The sequence below is a fragment of the Mus caroli genome, chromosome 11 (genome assembly GCF_900094665.2).
Source record: "Mus caroli chromosome 11, CAROLI_EIJ_v1.1, whole genome shotgun sequence".
NCBI classification, from domain to species: Eukaryota; Metazoa; Chordata; class Mammalia; order Rodentia; family Muridae; genus Mus; species Mus caroli.
The window spans coordinates 83,699,158-83,721,706 of record NC_034580.1 but is presented as its reverse complement, the minus strand read 5'-3'; the positions used below and the strand labels follow the sequence as shown (position 1 = coordinate 83,721,706).

Below are 22,549 nucleotides of genomic sequence, written 5' to 3'. Positions count from 1 at the left end.
GCTAGTTAACTGGCTCCCGCACAAGCCGCTTCTGTTTGATTCTCTGAGAACCGTGAGAAACAGGCCCGTATGTGAGGCGGCGGTTTTCATTCTATTCAGTCTTTGTGTATTCAAATTCTCCTGGTTTCAGCTCTTGCTGGCCTGCCAGATTTCCATTGCATTGATGGCGTCTCTGAATTAATAAGTGTTTGCAACCACTGAAAAGTGCCCCCACCCCTCAGCACTGGATTTTACCCATATTGATTCCTTCCCACCTCGTGCTTTTGCTTTCTCTCTTAGATGTTATATTTTGTAAAACGTTAATAGAATTTCTCTTGCACCCTGACACTTTTATCTATTCAGGAGGTCTTCGAAAGTCCCATTGTACAGCTGGGCTGCAGGGGAAAGAGCCCTATTCTCTACAACAATGCTTGTCCCCAAAACACACGCATACACAGATCCCCCCTCCCAATGCTCACCACGGTGGAGGGAATGGGGAGGCTTCAGAAGAAAATAGACAAACTTAGCCAGGAGAAACAGGGAGCCAATTACGCACCACTGAAAGACATGGCTTTGGGGGCATGGATTTTTTTTTTAATTCAAAATATTTATTTCCTACGGGCATCTGAATTTCAGTACCAAAACATGGCCAACACAGGAGGGAGGCTGTTTTCTTCACTGTTAGACATTTTCAGTTAAAAATCAAGATTTGGCAGACATCTCCGACAATGTGGAGATGGGTGCAAAGAAACAGATGTCACATTTACCTGCACCCGCAGCAGGTCTTACCCCCAACCTACACCCGCACCCCAGGCATCTGAATTCTTCTGGCATCCCAAGGTCTGAGTCTGAGATGCCATATGCCAGAGTGTGACTGCTCTGTGTACAAACACACCGGTTGATCTTCTGGTGATTTGCTTGGGTGGTGTATGGGAGGCGTATGGCCTCAGCAGGTGTCTGGGGGGACTCTTGAAGCCCGCCAAGGCATGGGAACAGGAAGAGCCCAGAGAAGGAAGCCCTGTTCAAGTGATCTCAAACTAGCTTTGCCTCTCCTGCCAGCTGGTGCCTGGGAGAAAAGGGGGGGTACAGCTCCCTACATGTAAGGATACCCTCTTCACAGCAAATGACTGCAGGAGTGGGGGGCACCAGAAGGGGAAGGCCCCAGGAGCCTGTTTGTTCGGCCTGGGTTGCTTAGCAACAAAGGGGGCCCAGCCTCCAGAAGGGATTTTAAAGTGAGACAGATCTCTTCCAGTCTGGCTTGCCTGCCTTTTCCCTGTTCTTGCCTGGACTTTGCTCTCTCCTCTGTCGTCTGTGATAGGATCTAGAGAAATAAGTTCAGTTTGTCCAGAGGCGCCATTTTAATCCTCACTTCACTGTTTCACGCAGAAGGAGTGAGGGATGGGTGGCCTGTGATTCTTCCTCGGGTGGTTTAGCTGACCCTTAGGAGCCTTTGAGCATAACAGTGCTAAGATCTTCCCAGCCACGTACACACCCAGCCTGCTCCAAGCGCAGAGTCCTCTGGCTTACAGTTTGTATTGGTTTGCATTTCGGCCACCATTGTTGAATCCAGAATCCATGAAGCAAACACCCGATTCACCCTGGCATAGCAAGCCTTATTGAGGGTAAAGGCGGGTCTTGTGACCTAAAGGATTAGATCTACAAATGAGAGGAGTGGATTGTGGAGCCGTCTGTTGTTTCTTGAGATCTGTGTGGAATCCTACAGTTAGAAATGGCCAAGAGTTGCAGGGTATGTGAGAAGAAAGACAGATGCCAGCCTGGGTACTTCTCTTCTTGATTGCCTTGAAAGAGCCCTAGCATCGGTATACCAGGGACTTGGTTGTGGCTAGGACTGCCACAACCAAGCACCAGAGACTGGAGAGTTTCGACAAACAAATTACAGTTTTCTCGTGTCTGTTTATCCTGGAAGCCAGAAGTCCAAGATTGTGCGGTGGTGGGGTTGGTGCCTACTGAGGTCTTGTTAGCCTGTGGTTCCTCAGCCCCTGTCTGTGTCTTTGTCCTCATTTGAGGACACAGTCCATATGATGGGATTAAGGTCCACCCTAATGAACTCATCTTAATTAATGTTTGTTGGCTTTAAAGATCCAGTTGGGATGGAAAGATGGCTCAGTGGTTAAGAGCACTAACTGCTTTCACAGAGGATCCAAGTTGGGTTTTCCCAGCAACCACATCAGACAATGCAAAACTCCAGTTTCCCAGGATCCAGCACCATTTGGTTTCCACAGGCACCCACCGACTTATTGCAAGTAAACAAAGACACACGTGTGTGCACATAAAATTTTTAAAAATAAAAATAAAGAGTAGTCACCCAGTCATGGAACTAGGAATTAGGCCTTTAACTGACAAGTTGTAGAGAGCACAGTCCAGCCCATCAGAGTGAGGGTCCTGAAGTCTGTTGTCTACAATCCAATGAACTGAATATACATTAGAAGGGACCTTAGCTGTGGCCTCTTGCACTGTGGAACACTGTCAAGCTGTCACATTGTATTGACCTGGGCGAAGTATTTGCTACATTGTAATGTCATTTATACAACAAATGTTACAATATAATCTCTCCCTCCCTTCTTCTCTGTCCCACTCTCTCCTTCCTCTCCTCCCCCGCCCCCCAAAGGAAACTACACATCTGTTAACTAAGATTATGCCAAGTTGAGGGGATTTTGGGGTTTGGTTCCCCCCTACAAACATTCTCTATTTGAGCAACTGTAACTTAAGTGATGGAAACCACTTTCCTCTCCCCCACCCGCAATGCGCTCTGTATTTGTAATGTTCTGTAGATTTCATGAAAAGTCCTGAAGCAGCTTTTATTCTGTGCTTGTTTTCAGGTAGAGGATGCGATGCTGATGTTCGACAAAACCACCAACAGGCACAGAGGTAAGATGGCCCGTCGTAAGCGAATGACCCTTCCTCCTCTCCTGGGCTTCTCCTCTCCTCTCTCATTGACAAACAAGGAAGATGCAGAATCTAGCAAGTAGACTGTGCATAGCACAGTGAGTCTGGGTATCAGACAGTGAAAACCATCTTGGCTGAAATTGAGCGGCCACACCCTGCACACCGGTTCAACTTACCTTTCTCGCCCTGGCTCTCTTAGCCCCTAGCCAACCTCAGCACTCAGTGATCCCAGTGGAAATTATTCATGGTGATTACTCAATCTGACTCTCAATTCGCATCAAGAGGGCTCAGAGAGCAGCCTGTCAGCCTAAGACTTGAGTGAGAGGAGGTGGAAAAACCTTGCTTGAATCTGTTAGCAGATTACCACACTTGCAGATCTGGACGGTCCTGTGGAGCTTCGTAGTGCTTGGGGGGGGGGGGGAGCTGTACATGTATATGTGTGTGTGTGTGTATATGTCTCACTTAACCTGGGGTCCACAAACCTTTGAAATGATTTGTCCGATGTCTGAATTTTGCTTGGGAGTGGATCCCTAGTGTTGAACAGATTTGTCAAAGAGAACTCTCAGTGGTCCCTGCCAGCAGGAACGTGTTCAGATCATTGTTTTGAATGGGAAAAGGGGCGGAATCTAGACCATCCTCCTTGAGACGAAAGTCTGAGGAGGTTATGACTCGGTGCAGTATTTTGCTGTGCTCTGGAAGTGCCCTGTTCCTGGGGTCCTCATTAATGGGGTGCTAATAAGCAGTGATTTTTGAAGTGGGATGTGAGGAAAGGCTGTGGAGTGTGCTCCAGGGAAGGAGTCCTGGGTGAACCTAGAGACCTGTTTCCTTTGCCACATCTATTGTTGCTTCCATTCCCTGATATCCTCTGTGATCAGAGTGGTGACTGTGCTGGTTGCGCCTCTTTCCTGTCTGAGGAAGCAGCGAGTGAAAGGCAGGAAGGGATGAAGGGGGCCAGGGAGAGATCTGCATATCCTGTCTTCATATGCCCAACTTTCCCTGCGATGGAGAGGTCAACCCTGGATGGACCAGGGCAGGGTAGAGGATGAGGAGAGAAGGCAAGGAAGAAAAACAAAAACATGTAAACGCTCTCTCCCCTTCCCCATTACCCTGGAGCTGGAGCTGGAGCTGGAGAGCTACCAAGAGGAAGGTGATGTACAGTTTGTGATTATTTTCTGTCATCATCAACATTGTCTTGGTGATATTATGGATGCCTAAGTACCACGCTGGGAGGGACAGCCCAGGTTCTGTAGTCTGTTTCAGATGAGGCAATGTAGAATGATTCTGTCTGCAACAAGTAGTATAGAAGGGCTGCGGAGATGACCCAGTGGTGAAGAGAACTTGTTGCTCAGAGACCGCAGTTTGGTTCCCGGCAGTCACTTCAAATCGCTGACTGCCACCTGTAACTCCAGTTGGAGGAGATCCCAGGCTTCCAGCCTCCATGGGCTCTGGTATCCATGTGCTTCTATATGACTAACACATAGAAATGCAAACCTATACATATTTTTTTTAATGAGAAGCCAAAGCACAATTTTCTTGTGTCTCTCATAATTTGGCCTCCACAGCCATCTTGGGAGTCATAGAGTTGTTGTGACTTGGGGAGGAATTACTGCACACTTTTATGCCTCCTCTCTGTTCATTTATAAAGTGAAAGTAGTAATAGCAGTGCCCCAGTGTTTTTAGTGCTATGATAAAACACCACGGCCGAAAGAAACTCGGAGAAGAAAGGGTTTATTTCAACTTACACATTGCTCTATCATCAAAGGAAGTCAAAGCCCTGATCACTGGCTTCTTTTTCATGCTTGTTTAGACTGCCTGGGCCCTTCCACATCAGTCCCTAATCAAGAAAATGCCCCACAGATGTGCCTCCAGGAGATCTCATGGAGGCATTTTCCCAATGAGGTTCTTCCTCTTAGATGACTCTGACTTGTGTCAAGTTGACCAAAAAAAAAAAAAAAAAATCCAAGTAGGAAAAGTGCCTACTTTAATAGTGTTGTTTGGCAAGTGGAAGGCCAAGAATAAGTGTGCATTAAGTGTTAGCTCTTAGGATAATTACCGTTACCATTTTATGGCTGAGATACCAAGGCTCAAGAGAGCTGAGACTCTTAAGTCCCCGTAGCTTCCAGCCCAAGGCTACTGATTGCAGACTCTTATGTGTGCCCAGATAGGAACAGGTTTTTCTGGGTGAGTGATGACATCTAAATGTGACTCCCAGCAGTCAGTGTCAGAACCCATAATCTCAGGAGTTTGCTGAGCTGTGGTCATGGTGACTGTGTCCTTTTCTTATGTTTGTCAGGGTCTGGGATCAAATCCATGGTCTGGAGTACAATGAGCTACTTCCCCAGCTCTCTGTCTCTATCTGTCTCTCTCTTCCTCTCTCCATCTCTCCCTCTCTCCCTTTCTGTATGTGTGTATGCACATGTGTGTTGAATGTGTGGGGGCATGTAGATGTTATGTTGATGTCAGATTCTTCCACGATCACTCCATTTTATTTACTTAAGCAGGGTCTCTAACTGATTCAGTTAGTCTTCTAGCCAACTTGCCTTTTGGGAGCTCCTGTCTTCTTATCCAGCCCTGATGGGTAACCTGGGCTGTGTTTGGTCCCTGGCCCCAGGAACATGGACCTCTATGGTGTGTCAGGAGCCACAGCAGAACACATAGACTTGGGCCCATGGTCTGGGCTCCCTTGGGCCTTTATCACCAGTAGGAGGCAGAGGTCAAGTTAGTTGCCACTTGGCTTTCTGGTTGCTACCACCTGTCCTTGCTCTCTGTGGTCCCCATGGAGAAAAGATGATCCTGAGGCATATTTGAGTGGCAGTTGACTTCTGTCCACTGAAGAGCCAGCCTGGTCTCACTAGTGCCATGGGAAAGAATCCTGGGGTCATGAGTTTAGACTTTGCCTCTCGGTGGACCCATAGTATGAGGTACTCCCATGTTATCCCTACATAAAGCTGGCCTTCTAGTTTCAGGGACTAGGGCTGGGGACAGAGGTACCTAGGGTTTTTCTTCCCACCTGCCAAGCGTCTGACCATTACAGTTTCTTTCTCTAAGAATATGGGAAGGTGATTGGAGAGCCACAGGAACCAAGTGTGTCTGGCCAGTAGCTTTGTATCCTTTAATTGAACAACCAGGGGTGAGGGGTGGAGGTGGGGAGTACGTGAATAGTTACTGTAGGTGGGATCTCTAGGAATCAACTCGGTTATTAGGAAGGGACCTTGATTATGGGTGGCTAGAGGAAGATTTTGACCTCTGATGACATCAGAAATGAGGCAGTCTATCTACGCACAAAATAGGATGAAGGGTCATCTCTGCATCCACAAGAGCCATCCACGAGTGTATTCCCTTCAGGAAGTTGGTGTGATCTGGGGTTCCTTTTGCTGAAGAAACTTGAGCAGGGAATACCATAGGATATCTTGGGGTACTCCCAGCAGCCAGGGAGGCAGGACATAGAGGATGTCCTTCATTTCTAAAGGTGGGCATGGACACCCTGTCTCAACACCTACCCTGACTTCTGCTGTCAGAGATTCATGGTTATCTGAACAGGCTGTGTTCACCATCACAGTAGAAACAGGCAGTGCTCTGCATGCATTGGTGCCAGCACAGGGGCTGCACGTGGCAAATAGAGACGAACCAGGCTGCCCAGGGATGCACCCAAGAGGAAGCAGGACTTGAGACATCAGCTCTGCCTGTGTGACCTGCAGCTCAAGCTCCCAGCCACTCTGCAGACAGGCCTGGTACCCGGCAGGTCTGCGAACAGGAGACTCAATGAGGGTCTAGACTGCTTCCTCACAGTTTGCTCTAACTATACCACCCCTTCTTATTGTCCATGTTGCTCCTCATTTTCAGAGGGGAAAACTAAGTCACTCGAAGTTTGGGGTTTGGGGAGAGCTCCTGATAGAAGCTGGGAGCCATTCTTGTTCCTGCCTGTCATTTCATCCATGGTCTTCTGTGAGACGATCTATGTCCCTGAGGAGAGAGAGAATGATGCCTTTCCAATTTTCTCAGAGTCATTTCATTTGCTCTCTAAAGCTTGTTAGAGGTAGCCTGGAAAATACTGGGCAGATCATCAAAGGGTTTAATCATCAGGGATGGGGGTGGGGTGAGATGTTGCTTTATCCTTGCAAATGGCAGATAAGATCTTGAAGTCAGCATTAGATATTGATCCCAGGGCAGGGCTGGAGCGGGTGGGCACCTGAGGGAGAAGTAGGGAAGGCAGGAGAAGGTGTCCTTCCAATTTGCTCTTTTGCTGGCGGGAGGGAGAAAAGGGTAGCTCAGCTATTGCCGCTCTCCACAGCTCAGCCCTGTAGAGGCTATGGAACATAGGCATGTGGGCTGCTGAAGTCAATTCTGTCTACACTCACCTCTTCCCAGGGGAGCAGAACCTCTGGTCATAAGGAAAACCTTACCAGATCCTTCCAGTGACCTCAGACCCTGGGCTCCTGAACTCTGAACTCCTGGATCCCTCCAAGGGAAGAGCTGGACAGTTGGGGGGGCACCTGTGGGAAATGAATGGGGTATCTTTGAAGCCAGAAGGATCGGCTAGAGAGGGATAGTCTCTGGCCCTGGCATCTCTGTGGCTGCCATTACCCAGCAGGCCTGTTGGCTGTGGACCATTGCCAGAGGCAAGGGAACTGGATACTGAGAGAGCAAAACAGAGATTAGAGTGACGGACAGCTCTTCCCAACAGCTTCAGTCACTTACTAAGGGCAGTGCTACTGACTTAGGAGAGAAACAACAGCTCCAAACTGTCACTGCCCCACCAAAATGACCCTTGCTTGGCACCAGCCACCATCCCGGCCCTGGAACTGAGAGGTCCTTTCCCTGGGCTACACACGGTGTAGCAACTGGAGAGGCCCAGTGTGGGCAGATCCTGCCAGAGGCTGAAGCGTTCAGCAAGGCTCACCTCTAAGTTGTTGGATCTAGACCTTGGCTCTTCTCCCAAAGCCTGCTCAGTCTCCACCCCAGAAGTGGTGCGCCCAAGTTTAAGGTCTCGGTGACTTGTGTAAGCAGTTTATTTATTAGAATGGTGCCAGGAAAATGTAGCTGAAGCCATGATAGAAGAAGGTAATGCTTTTCTGAGGAGGGAAAAAACAAAAAACAAAACAGTACTTAATGTCTTGAAAACCTGCCAGATGCTCACTTTTGAAATTGACCTCCCTAGCTCAGATTGACTCTTTTCTATGCACCATAAAATGATGATTAAGGGTAGTGCTGTAATTATTTGTTTATTGATGCCTATTTGTAAAAAACAAAAAAACAAAAACAGAGGCATGTAAAAAGAAATTCGCAGAGGCATAAATGATATTACCGATCTTTCAGCCTGTAGTAATGAACCCCAGTACTCTAGCCTGGGCAACATATATAAATCCCATTTAAAAATAAATAACAATAAAAGCAGCAGTTTGTGAGTGTATGTTGCCAGGCAAATGGTAATATGGGCATGTCTCTCCTTCTAAGATTCTAAAATTGATTTTATTTACCTGGTGGGAGGGCAGAGTTGGGCTTCACAAGCTTTTTCAGTGTGACTTGGTCTTTAAGGAGGGTGTTTGGGGCTGAAGAGTTTGCTCAGTGGTTAAGAGCAATTGTTATTGCAAAGGACCTGGGTTCAATCCCCAGTACCCACATAGAGGCGCACCACCTCCTCAAGGATTAGCACCTGTGGTGCACAGATATTCATAAAGGCAAAATTCTCAGACATAAATAAAATAATCAAACTTTACAAATTTTATATATATATATATATATATGTATGTGTGTGTATATATATATATATGTGTGTGTGCATATATATGTGTGTGTGTGTATATGTGTGTGTGTGTGTGTGTGTGTGTGTGTGTGTGTATATGTGTACATACATGCCTCTGTGTGTGTATGAGGGTGTTTGTGTTTAGCAAGGAGACCAGGTTGGGAGAAGGGCTACTGGATGGGTGCCTGAAACCATGATAAGAATGAGCAATGCCTCAGCTGGCTGTGACATTTATTATACTACGACAGGATGTTTTATTTGTGCCTACCTGTGGGGTCTAGAGCAAAACCTGTCTGTTGGCCCTGCTAGAATTATGGCTGTAGTATTTTCCTATCTCTTTCTAAAATTTTTGATTTATTATTCTGGGGTCGGGGCAGGGTCGGGGGTGAATGTGGCTGTGTGTGCCATACTGTGAGAACTTTATGGAGTTGGATCTCTTCTTCCATCCCTACTTGGGATCCAGGGACAGAACTCAAAATTGTCAGGTTTGAGCAGCAAGCCCCTTTATCCAATGAGTCATCCCACTGGCCTGTATTTTTCCACCTCTTCCGTTCTATTCAAGGTCTGAGATGCATTAACGGGTTTATTGAATAGTTGTAAACCAGTGGCAGGTCATTATTGGCATTGACACTAATTCTGCAATTGACAGGCAGTTGCCTGTCACAGATGCCTGCAGCCGAGGGCCTGACCCTCAGAGCTTGCATTCCAGGCTGTAGTTTGAGGAAGCCCCCAGACTTGTTAATAGTTGGCTGCTATTAACTAGTATATGGTTTTGGTGGGGTGACTCGAAAACCCTGTTCTCCTCCCAGAGTGAACCATTCATCAACACTGTGGGTAGCTGTTGAAGGAAGACTTTTCCAAACCAGGACTCCAGGAAAGAATCATTAGAATGAAATGAAATAGTATTTTGGTGTTCCTGAGTGTCCCTTTGTGGTCTAACTTGTACAGAAGAGGTCTTGCGGGCCAGGTCTGGCTTGTGAAAGCCTTAGTTGATGGCTTTGGGTACTTAAAGCTACTCTGTGAGAAGAGCTACATACAGGCTTGAACCTGGGCACAGTTTAGTTGGAGTGGGAGAACCTCTGAGTTCAGCAGAAGCAGCGAATGAACTCCCACTCCCCAGCCTGCCCCGAACCCAAGGTTCTGAGCGTCCAGCCGAGCCTGTCCTTACCCTGAGGGTGAAGAAGGGAACCGTATGCTTGATACCCTTACTGTACCCACCCTGAGGGACCCATAAGCCTCTGTACCCTGAGCAGATGTTTAACCCTCGGGCCCATATACCCTTGAAGCAGTGAGGGCATAGCAACGAGCCACAACCCCCTACCCAGATCCCTCGTTTAATACCAGCCTCGGAGCTGTCTGCACATTTTATTTTCTCATTAAATAAACACCATTAGCCTTCCCGAGAAATTGGTGCAAACATGACCTCGCAAATAACCAATTAAAAGGGCAGGGTTGAAAGGGAATGTGAATTTGAACATGTAGAAGAAGCCATTAAAGATTCCAGTAGATGTCCCCAGCCCTGGCAACATCGATCCGAGACCTTAATTTTATTTCTGACAGGAAAGCAAGGAGCACACTGGAATATTTTTTTTCCTTTTTTCCCCCCCTTCCCCGAGGTAACTCAATTCCGGAAGCGACCATTCCGGCGCTGTCTCTTGAGATATTAATCAACACAGTCACTTGATTTCTGTTCACCTGCTTTGCTCTGCAGACTGGAGGACAGAACTGTCCACTCCCTAGCAACGGGGCAGTGGCAGGGACAGGGGCTGGGGGGGGGTAGTTCCAGGGCTAGGGGGGCCTGCAAAGTCAGGGGTAGTTGGCTTCCTGGGGGAGCTGTGTTTTCTTTCTCCCAAGGCAAAAATCATCAAGTTCTGCCCTGGGCACAAAAGCCCTGGCACCAAAAGGGCTGTGAGCTCATAGACCTTCCTGCCTCCCCTGGCTGGGGCGGGGAAGAAGCAGAGACGGAGTGGGTGTGGGGTCAGAACTTCATTGACCCAGAAGTGGGTTTTTGTAGAGCATCAGAATGAGCCTTTTGTTGGCTTCTGTTCCCACAGAGACCGAGACTGCGAAGAGCAAGGGAGGGCAGAGTGCAGAGGCCCCAGAGAATGGAGCCCTGGGGTTGGTGACTTGATTAAAAGGGCCTCCTCACTTGGCACCCCTGTGCACTTCTGGAGGCAGTGGAGGGCCGGGCCACAGGTCACAGAAAGCCAGGGGAAGTTACTCCTCTGTGAACTCAGAGGTTCCCAGGAGAGCATCCCTCCACCCCACCACTGCCAATTGTACAGCTCTGCGCCTGAGCTGCTGTTGGGTGTTCAAGGGCAGGGATGCCAGGGGTACCGGCTCACCTGTACCACAACAAACACAGACTCTTTAAGCAGCCCAAGCTTGGGGGCAGCCACATGGCTCCTGAAGAGGCAATCAATCCATGCGCCCGGGCTTGCCTTGCTTGTGAGGTGGTTACCTGCTCTGAGAGTTCCTAGCTGGGAGAACCGAGTGCCCACTGCAAGTGGGGAGTGCTCAGGAATCAGCACTTTTCTCCCCACAAGAGCTTGGGTTGTCTTTCTTTACGAATACAAAGATCTATATTTGAATTAGGGAGACCCCAATGTTTAATTTTTTTTTTCCTTTGCATACAACATATTTCTAGAGTGTAGACTTTTCCTGGAATGCCTTAGTGGTTAAGATAAGCTCCTGGCCCTCGGGCCATAGAGTTGGTTTGGTCGCTCGGTAGCACAGCTGTGTGAGTTACCTCTGTAAGACACAGTTTCCTTATCTGTCAGATAACATGATGATACTGGGTTAGCCCAAGGGTTACATCATTTGGCCCACATGCTTCATGCATGCATATACATGTTCTCACGGACGCACATGTATGTACACCAAAACTCATCCTGCCTCTGAGAAACGGGATTAAATGACCAGATATCTAGAAGTAGAGGGACAGTTTTTAATTGTATTCTCGCTTTTGAATTTATGCATGATGTACATTCATTACCTAGTCAGACGTTTGCTTTTAAACTCCACTTCAGTACAGCTATCAACATGAAAAAGAATTTTCAACAAAGAAACTTTACCCTGCTCAGCACCCTCAGTACTGTCTCTTCTACCTGTCCTTATGTCTGCATAAATATTTTGGAAGTCGATCGCAATTACTTGGTTTGTACACACCGCAGGAGGACCTGGGACAGCTGTCAGATAGAGGCTCATCCCTGGTGTCCTTGTTTAGAGATGCAGAGTCTAGGAAATAGCCAGTTAATGACACTGGGGGTGAATACAAACTCAGCAGAGGGAGGGATGGTGGCTTCTGCCTTGGCCACTCCAAGACACTCTGGTGCAACTAGACTTTATCTACTCTACTGCACTGAGCTGCCTCTATCTTGGCTGTTCCATAAACAGGGCTGAGTGGAGGGGTTTTCTTAGTAGCTGCTACTCTTCCCAGACAACAGGTTATTATTAGTATGGCTGGCCTGGTCCTGGCCTGAAAAGAAGCCTGTTTGCTTCATTTCACCCAAGATTAGAGGAGAGGCCAAAACAGGGAGGCCCTACATTCCAGAGTGCCTTGTAAGTAAAGGAGAAATTTAGACCCTCCTCCTCCTCCTCCTCCTCCTCCTCCAGGAAGGTTAGGCAGCATGAGGACCTAGCACAGCCATCAGATACAGGCTCATCCTCTCTGTTGTCTTTGCTTAGTGCTACAGAGTCTAGGAAATACCGACATAATGAAACTGGCAGTGGGTCCAGGCTTCTGTGAGAAAGAGGTGAGCACTTTGGTAGGTGACACACTTAGAGGTTCAACTTGTAACCATCGATTTGAACATCAAGTTGTATGACTGCGGACACATTATTGTCTTTTTCCTGGGCCTCTATTTTCTCATCTGTTAAAGGGGTTGTTGAGGCTAACTCCTGGCTTTGAGGCTTATGTATCATCTGTGTCAAGCATTTCATACCCAAAAGACTGCTTGCAAATGTTAGCTTCACACTCATCCCACTGTTAATTGGTGAGAGGTGTGTCTGTGTGTCCCTGTACATTTGTGTATGGGAATGCACACATGAGTTTTGTTGCCTGTAAAAGCCAGAAGAGGGTGTTGGTTGCAGGCTATTTTGAGCCACCAAATATGAATGCTGAGAGCCAAATACGGGTCCCCTTCAAGTGCAGCAAGTACTCTTTATTGAGCTATCTCTCCAGTACCACTAGTGTTATTTGGTTATTAGAAGAATTCTGTTAGGGCCACTGCTTGGGAAGTGAAGGCTGCAGCTTGCTGTCTGACCCTCGTATGGACTGTGGAGTTTTCTACAGTGGAGCCAACAGCTGCAAGCCAAGGAGCATGGAGACATCTAGAGCATGGCTTCCCTTAGAGCACTGCCAGTGTCCCAGTGCCTTGATGTCCGACTTCTAGCTGCCAGTCCATCCATCTGTGGTGCTGTTGGAGAAACACTGAAAATAACACCGAAGGCAAAGCAGAGCTTGCTATTCTGTCCTGTCGCCTTGCTTGTAGTGACCTGCTGTCCTGGTGGCCACGAGTAATTCTTTCCTCTGACTGCTCCTGTCAATGGCCTTTCCCAATCAAATTATGTGCCAGAGACATTAGAGAAAGTGGGGGTGTATCTGTTAATACAGATAGTAGTGGGGGTGTATCTATCTGTTAATACAGACTGCTTGTCTAGCACATGGAAAGCCCTGGCTCCATTCTTAGCACTGAGCCATGGTGACTCAGTGCCTTCAACCCTAGTGCTTGGGGCTGGGGATAGAGCCAGGAAAGTCAAAGGTTCAAGGTTATTCTCAGCTGTCTAGAAAGTTTGAGGCCAGCCTGGGCTAGACAAAGTTCTGTGGAAAGGAAGGGAGGGAGAGATGAACCAAATCATTTTATGATATTGTATTATATTAATATTTTAAATAAATTTTAAAAAAAAACAAGAAAGGAATTAGGAAAAGAGACCTTTTCGGTCACTGAGAGCACATTCCCCGATTCTGACGTAGACACACCTAACACAAGCCCAGGTAACTAAGGCCTCCACTTTGATATTGGAATGTTAAAGGGTGTTGTTGTTGTTGTTGTTGTTTTAATGTGTATATAGAAAAAAAACACTTGAAAAAGTCTGAGATTTAATTTTTAGTTTAGTGGCACCCAGGGCTCAGTCATTTCTTTACAAATCAAGAAATGACCAGCACAGTTAAGAGAAGTCAGGATCCCCAACTCTTAACAACCAAGATGGGGGCCTTCTCAGGTGGCCTGTTCTGTCTACTTGGTTACTTGGGAAGCTAAAGCACAGAACAGGGCATTGTTAAGAACCAGGGGAGTTGGTGTGCATGGCACTCTGCCTTGGCACCCCAGGATACCTCCTCCCCCACTATGGGTGGTGGGGTGGGACCAGCAAAAGAACCATATATTTCAAGGCTTATCATGAAGACTTCTTGATCTGCCTGTGTTATCTGTCCTAGAAACCCATTCAAGTAAGGCTTTGCCAGATCTAATCCTGGAGTGAACTTTTAAATTACATCAGTGGTGGGTCAGAAGGGCAACACTTACAGATCTCTGGTTATAAGGGAGCTGGTGGGCAAGGCAGTGATGGGTAATGACACCCTAGCATACATGGGGTTCTGTTAGTCCTCAGGTGTGACCAGCAAGCCCAGCAGTGTACAAAAATAACTGCCAGGATTTAAAAGTGATGAGAGTTGTGTGTCTTTGAGCACTCCCTGCAAACGAGAAATGTCTCCCTCCATTCGCTGCCCATCTTAGTGTCGGGAGATAATTGAGAGCACCTCCTTCTCTGGCTATAGCCCAGCACCCTAGGCAAAGCCAGCCCTCCAACCAGCTCTGCAGCGGACGTGCGTAGCGCTGACATCAATTTATTATCTTAGAGGGCTGGGCTGGTTCCTGATGATTCATGGCCCTGCTTTCCACTGCCGCTGGCGGTGACATCATCCATTCGGGCCCAAAATAGGCACAGAAGCAAGAATGACCCCTGTTCTGTGTCTCTCACCAGCCCTGGGCTCCTTCCCACCTCCCACCCAGCTGCTGTGGGCCCACTGAGTAGGAGCCGGAACCACAGTGAATCAGGGGTACCCGTCAGCAACATTGCCTTAGGAGGACATAGATGCGTTTCCGTCAGAGTCCATCTTTTCTCTCAAGTCCCTTGACTTGCAACTCATATTTTACTAATAACCCAAGAGCTGCTTGACCCCAGGGCTGGCTTTGATGCCTGCATGTCAGCACTGAGCTAAGTTAGCCCAAGTTTGCTGTTAGACACTGTGCGTGATGAATGGTGGTTGCGAAGCCAGAGGTTAGAGCTAGATCGGGATTTCAACCTTAGGGTCCGCTGGAGAATTTCTAAGCCTCACCAAACTTCTGGGTCCCACCCTAGGTCAGTCAGACAATGAAGTGAGCCTCGGGGCTACTAAGTGATACCTGCATACATTCGGGGCTGGGATCCCTTCTTGGCTCGTTCACTCCCCAAAGACTCATAGCTTCCCAACTCATCATAGCAGATCCTGGACCCTGTAGTCTGTTTTTGGACCAGTGCTCTCATACCTAAAGAAAGCAACAGACTGGTGAAAGTTCTTTTATTTTTTTTTAATTTTTAAAATTTTATTAAGTACTCTTTGTGTGTGTTTGTTTTTTAAAGAATTATTTATTTTATGAATGTGTACACTGTTGCTGTCTTCAGATACACCAGAAGAGGGCATCAGATTCCATTACAGATGGTTGTGAGCCACCATGTGGTTTCTGGGAATTGAACTCAGGACCTCTGGAAGAGCAGTCGGTGTTCTTGACCGCTGAGCCATCTCTCCAACCCAAAAGTTCTTGATTGTTAAAAAAGTACAAGGCGTGTCCTGAGCATCTCTAGAAGGCTGCTGCTTACAAGTTTAAGAAAGAGCCCAAAAGTATTGGTTTAACTTAAAAACTCTGCCCAGGGGCTAGAGATGTAATTCCGTTGCTACAGTGCTTTCCTAACATGCACAAACAAAGCCCTGGGTTCAATCCCAGTACCACACAACTGGGTACAGCCGCTCATGTCCAATGCTGGCATCGGGAAGGTAGAGACAAGAGGAACAGAAGTTCTAGGTCACAGGAGTCTCATAAGTTTTTAAAATTAAACCAGAGGGTGGGAGAAGTAGGTCCACCCTCTACTAGTTGGTTACAAGCAGGAGGACCTGCGGGAAGACCTCCATCACCCGAGTAAGAAGTTGGGTGTGGCCATGTACATCTTCAGTCCCAGTTATGGAGAGGCAGGGACAGGAAAATCCCTAGAGCTTATTGGCCTGCCAGCCTAGCGGGGGTGACTGAGGAAGACACCAGTCATTGACACAGGCCACACACACACACACACACACACACACACACACACATGCACGCATGCTTCAGTCTTGCAGTCTGCATGTCTACTTGGTGGGCCCATAGGAAGATGTGCTTTAGTCAGAGATCTGTGCTCAACTCAGAATGCTTCTTCGCTTTCCCTGCCAGGCCAAGTAAGAAGTTCTGCCCTCATAGACCTAAGATCACTCTGGCCTTGGCATCTCAAGTCTCCTTTTAATTAAGTTGATTCATTTGCCCTGGAAAGAGATTTCCTGATTCAGCTAGTATGTTTATGTAAAAATGATGCTGGAAACACCTGGCAATTTTTCTGACTGACAATAAAAAAAAAATGTAGCCTGAAAATTATGGTTTAATTTGCTCCCTCCCCCATTCTGCGTTACCTCTCAAAGGGGGGTGGGGTTCGATCTACAAAAGAAGCTTTGTATTTTGCCCACGGTGCTAATCTGTTTTACAACAGAAACACGTGTACCCACAATCCCTAATAATTTCTTTTGATGCTAATTTTAGAACTGTGGGTTTTAATGGACAATTGAATTGTTCGTTGGCAAGTAGGATATCATCTAATTGCATGTTTTTATTTATTGTGAATTTGCAGGTACGTCCCAAGGAGATTGGCAAGCACCTAGAAAGAGCTAGAATAAACACCCAGTCATGATTTTATTTTTCAAGATTTCAAAGCTTTGTTGCTTCTTTTGGGCTTCAGCTCCTTTGGGGGTAGGGGGTGGAGGAGTGGGATACTCCTGCAGGGTGCTTGAGGTGTATGCTGACACCAATGAAGCTGTGTAAAAGGGAAGGAGGGTGGGGCTCCTTTGAGTTTTATGTGACCCTTGTTAAAATACACTGCAGTCAAAACTGTAAAGAATACTACAAAGATATAGATAGATAGATAGATAGATAGATAGATAGATAGATACTATAAAGAATCAAATTAGAAAAGTCACCCGTGTGTGTGTGTGTGTGTGTGTGTGTGTGTGTGTGTGTGTGTGTGTGTGTAGGTTCATGTGGAGGCCAGAGGATAACCTCAAGTATTGTGCCTCAGATCAACCTCTTCCTTCTCTTTCTTTTCTTAAGACAGGGTCTCTTACTGCCCTTAGACTTGTCAAGTAGGCTAGCTTGGCCGACCAGCCAGCCCCAGGAGTCCTGTCTCTACCTCTCCAGCACTGGGAACACAAGCACATGCCACCATCCTAGGCTTTTTACCCATAGATTCCAGGGATCAAAATGATGTTCTTGAGCTCACAAGGCCAACACTTTCCCAAATGAGCTACCTCCTTGGCTCTTTTGTATTTTTGGTTTGTGTGTTTGAGACAGGAATCTCACTGTGTAGACCAGGCTAACCTCCAACTCCTAGAGATCTGCCTGCTTCTGCCTCCCAAGTGCTATAGTTAAAGGTGTGCAGTGCCATTCCCTGCATTTATTTTCTTGTTGTAAGGAAGAGTCTCTTACAGCTCAGGCTTGCCTGGATCTCCTAGTCTCCTGCCTCAACTTCCCCAGTGCTGAGTGATTTGATAGGCGTGAACCAACCAGTCCCTGCTCTGTGTGCGTCATAGTTTAAATGTATGATTCTTTGACTGTAGACCTTAGAGTCCCCTAGATCCTCTTGCCTGGTCATTAGTGGCTCAGCTAACCAGCTAACCAGCTAACCTTCCCTGGGTAGTGGCTACCACAGAGTTGTTCCATCTACAAGCATTTTCCAGGTTCGCTCTGCTGGGTTTTGTTGGTGGTGGTGGTGGTGGTGGTGGTGATGGTGGTGGAGGCAGCGGTGGTGGTAAAGTTTGCTTTTTGTTATTTTCTGATTTTCTGGCTTGGTTTGGTTTCCCCCCACCCCCTCAGGTTCTTTAGCCGAGTGGATAGTAAGGCATGGCAGGTAGCTAGTAACTCTTGCCTCTGCCAGGGCGGCAGCAGCTGGGGCGGGAAGAGGAGAGCAGCTGGGCCAGGGTTATTAGTCATTCCATGAAGAAATTGAGTTGATAAATAATGAAGCAGTGATGTTAGCAACACATGCTGCAGGTCAGATGACTTCGACGAAAACCCCCAGTTAAGCGCGTGTAATGGTTTGATGATATACATCCTATTTTAAAACGGAAATTGGGCTCTTCGCGCAGTCCTTAGCAAATACACCAAGGCCATTACCAAAGGGGGCTTGAAAATCTGGAAGAGGATCTTTCTCTTTAACACGGCCCCACCTCTCCCCTCCTCAGCCCTGCTTAAATTCACTCTGTTTCCCTGTTCCTGCCTCCTCGTTTTTGTTAACTGTTTTGATTTGTAAAATACTAAGCCTCACACTACGCTCCTTTATGAAGATTTACTGTACTGCTCTTATCTTTCACCTTAAATCCTTGATAAGAGCATTTTAAAAATGAAATTGCTACCTGACACTATTATAAAGCCTTGGCTGGCAGCCAAGGTAGAGACAGGAGCTGGGGAGGAGGAGGAGAAGGAGACTGGGCTGGAGGAAGGAATCAGGGGAAGCTAAGAGCACTTCTTTATTTTTCTTTTCCTCCCCTGGATTGCAGAAGCCTTTTTAAAAACTTAGTATTAGTATAGCTTTGTGATGCCCGGTAAAGTTGCCTAGTGTATCAGGGACCAGGAAGGGAGATCTTGGATCAGTAAGAGTTTCCTTAGGCCAAGGTCATTTACACCGGAGATGAAGATCGTGCAGATACTTTGCTGTAGAACTGGACAGAGAAGATGGATGGGTGGGTGGGTGGATGAGTAGGTAGATGGATGGGTGGCTGGGAGAATGGATGGACGGATGAGTGGGCAGGTGGATGGATGGATAGGTGGGTGGGTTGGTAGATGAATGGGTAAGTAGATGGATGCGTGGGTGGGTGATTGGCTGGGGAGGTGGGTGGATGGAGAGGTGAGTGGGTGGGTACATGGATAGATAGATGAATGGGATGGACAGACAGAGAGATTGACGGGTACAAAGCATTTTGACAGCTGCCATATTTATCATTTGGAACATGTGTCTTTTAGAGCTACAGTCATCCCTTCTTGTGCCTTACCCTGTTCAAAGCCTATCTCCTGTCATCAAAAAAGCTATGGCGGCTGACTAGGGGAATATTGAAAGGTTACAGAGTTGGTGTGGTTGCACGGTGCGCCAAGTGATCCTTACTCATCCATAGAGGGTATCCATGATGGGGTGTGGGCCATCTGTACAGAGAGCTATCTGGTGGATAGCAGGCTACTTACATTCTAAGAGAGTGATTTAATGAATTCATGTCAATTCCTGTGACTTGAAGACAGCCATTTTCTTCTCATAATAGACCTCGTTAACCCGTCTCTATACTGACTGGCGCTTTTTTATTATGACGATTGGAGGACTTCAGTCTGAATGTTAGAACGTCAGGTTTCCAAGGCCTGCTGGAGAAGCGGGTGTATAATGACAGTCTTCATGGCAGTAATGGTGGCCAGCGCCTGCTCTGGCACAGACATTATTAGATCTGAGTCTCCTGAAGGGACAATTTGTGATGACCTGGTATCTATGGTGATGGGGGGTAGGGAACAGAAAGGCAGCAGAAGGGACCCTTATCACCCCCACCATCCCATCAGTGTGAGACAGCTGGGGTATAGCTCCTGAGAACCGAGGTCACAGCCAATGGGAGGCCCCTGTGTGGAGCTGGCGATTCCAGAGCGATGAAAGCTACCTCATGAAAATAGAACCCATGACTAAAATGACTGCTTTTGGGAACCGTCTTGTCTCTTTTTGAGTGGAGACTAGAGACAACCAGACAAGGTTCAATGGTGACGAATAAAGAAATGTTACTTTGCGAGCACAATCTTCTGTTACCAGTCACTTTGCAGCAGACATTCAATCAAAATGCTAATAGCGGCAGCAACAAGGGACCGTGGTTATTGTAATACTAATTGATTGGTTGGAGGGTGGGTTTTGATAAGTGCAGCTAAAGATTTCTGAAATATGATTCTCTTTAATTACTGGGATGCTAATAAAAAAGAACAAATGATTTAATGATGATTTCCGAGGTAATGGCTTAAAGATTTTGTTAGAGTTTAAAATGAGATATGGTGACTATGTACCATGAAAATAGAGCCCTGGTGGGTGGCCCTTGCCTTTGTCAAAACCAGGCATGGGATACAAGTCCAAAATGCTCTTGCAAGGCTCTCTGGGACAGTAGCCAGGGGTTCTCCAAGGGTTGTTGGGGGTCTGATGTTGCTTTTGCTGTTTTGTTTGTTTGTTTGTTTGTTTTTCCTGGAACTGGGCCTGTGTGTGCTGGCCCATCTCAGTACTCTTCTAGGCTCCCCCAGCTGACAGTAGCCTGGGACAGTACCCCAGCTCCAGCTGTAGGGATCCATCCTATGTTTGATGGCCTTGGCTGTGTTATAGGCAGCCACTCGCTTTGGGAGTGCTAGATACTATGGTCCAGGTACTGTACTGGTACCTAGCAGAACTATGAGGAACAAGGTCAATCAAGTCCTAGTCTGCTGTGAGCTCCTGTCCTCTGGGGAAAGGGGATGCGCACCCCATAATTTAAGGGTTGGGGCTGTAACTCAGTGATAAGAGTGCTTGCTTGTCCAGCATGCACAAGGTCCTGGGTTCAGCCTCTACTGCCACTAAGAGGAAACAGAAACCATTTCTGGTACTGCTAAGTGCTGAGGAGAAGATGCGGCAGATCAAGGTGAGGGCTCGGCTCCGCTCGGAGAGAGTGGAGGTGCTTGGGAGTGGCCTCCTTGAGGAGGAGCCATTTGAGTTGGGAGACAGAGAATCATGGGAAAGGCATTCCAAAGGAGGTGAACTGGCGAGGACTTGGCATACTGTTAGCACAGGGAGAGAGAGAGAGAGCCAGGGGCTTAGATGAGAGCAGTAAACATGAGAGAAGGGGACAGGTTAGATCATGAAAAGAAGGTGAACTGGGCCAGGTTTATGGCTCTGCTCTCAAATGGCACCACTGGCCCTAACTGAACAGGAAGGTCCAGGTGCATGATGGGATATAGGGAGGACCGTTGGCCACCATTGCAGAGCTCCAGTGGGGGCTTGGGCTTCAGTGGAGGGCCAAAGAGGCCGGGGGGGGGGGGGGACTAGAATCCAAATTCAGAGACAATACCAAATATTACAGTAGACTAGATTGGGGATTACTGCTCAGACTATGGACTCATGGCAACTGCGGGGATGGTGTCATTGGTAAATTTGGTAGATGGAATAGATTTTAAGAAGAAAATCGCCGGGCGTGGTGGCGCACGCCTTTAATCCCAGCACTTGGGAGGCAGAGGCAGGCGGATTTCTGAGTTCGAGGCCAGCCTGGTCTACAGAGTGAGTTCNCAGCCTGGTCTACAGAGTGAGTTCCAGGACAGCCAGGACTACACAGAGAAACCCTGTCTCGAAAAACCAAAAAAAAAAAAAAAAAAAAAAAAGAAGAAAATCTATTGTTCTGCTTGAAACGCCCATGGAATCCATGTGGTGTTTCATAGATAGATGGCTATGCTAGAAGTCTCTGGAGAATTACAATAAGCCCCTCAGTTTTACCTAAAGAAGGGGCTATCTCAGGCAAACTTGGAATGGAGTCATTATCGGTGTAGAAAACAGTATAACAGGGAAATGTGGGGCCCACTTGGTTCCCCAAGCCCTTCACTTCTTCTAGCTCCCAGAGTTCCCTGGGTATGTCTTTTGCAGCTTGTCCTGGGGATTACTGGACACTGGGCACTGCATCCAGAGCCCAGAAGTGTTACCGCCGTCGCAGAGAAAACAAGTCCAAGGCTCATGGCTGCATATCTATTATTGTGCTTGGTCTCATCCTTCCTCCAAGTGTTCAGAGGGCTCCACAGGCAGTAAAGGTCCTGGGGAGACCAAAGCCCTGTCCACACCAGTCTTCTTTCATCTTCCGGGGGTCTCCAACTTCAAGGTCTTTACTGTAAAGAGGGGCTCATGTGGACCACAGAGGGCAGACCTGGGGTAGGTACCAGTGTGAGAAATTGGTGGTTTTTGTTTTTGTTTTTAGAGAGAGCAGAAATCCGATTTGTGTTACAGGGTGGGAGTAGGGGCCTAATTGGGGCGGAGAGGCGGTCCTAGCCTTCCTTTCAATTTGTCAAGCTTTCTTTCAAAAGATCTGCCAAAGAAGAAAGGGTAATTAATAGGCTTGAAGTCATTTCCGTGTGTCAGGATTTCTGCCTCGCTTCCAAGTGATAATGCTTGCCGGCTCCAGGCCTCTAGGGAGCCTTCCGTCTTATTAACTTGTCTGGGAGAAATGGGGAGTGGGGACAGCTTGGGCCAGTGGGTGACGGGAAATAAAGATTTGTGGTGTAGTGAGCTGTAAACACCAGGGCCCAATAAGTTGAGGGGAACATGAGGGGCTGGCAGGGAGAAAAATGCTCTCAGACTCCACTTCAGCAGGAAGTCACGGTCTCTGTTTCCTGGATCTCATGGCCATCCGACCTTCTAAAAGATTCTTCAGTGTAACCCCGGGGAAGAAGGGCACTCTAATGAGCAGCGTGTTGACATGAAGGCATCCATGTGTGTGCACCTCATTTCTCCTACTTCCTACGGTTGCTTAAAAGAAAATAATCTCCCACTAAAATGCTGTTTGGACTTCACGGTAGATAATTCCCTCCAGCCCTGGAAGTGTGTGCCCACGCAGAGACCCCCCCAGCT

The 22,549-nt window shown here is 47.5% G+C and overlaps 1 protein-coding gene and 1 pseudogene across 1 annotated transcript in view; both read left to right on the top strand.

Annotated features, from left to right (window-relative positions):
• Positions 1-1,693: 1,693 nt before the first annotated feature.
• The window catches only part of LOC110304365 (RNA-binding protein Musashi homolog 2), a 121,070-nt gene continuing 100,214 nt past the window's right edge, over positions 1,694-22,549 (top strand). The window contains exons 1-2 of the mRNA XM_029484161.1: positions 1,694-1,726; positions 2,820-2,868. Coding sequence (XP_029340021.1) covers positions 1,709-1,726; positions 2,820-2,868 — 67 coding nt within the window. The 5' untranslated portion in view covers positions 1,694-1,708. The remainder of the gene's footprint in view (positions 1,727-2,819; positions 2,869-22,549) is intronic.
• Positions 20,484-22,549, top strand: part of LOC110306206 — a 30,433-nt pseudogene continuing 28,367 nt past the window's right edge.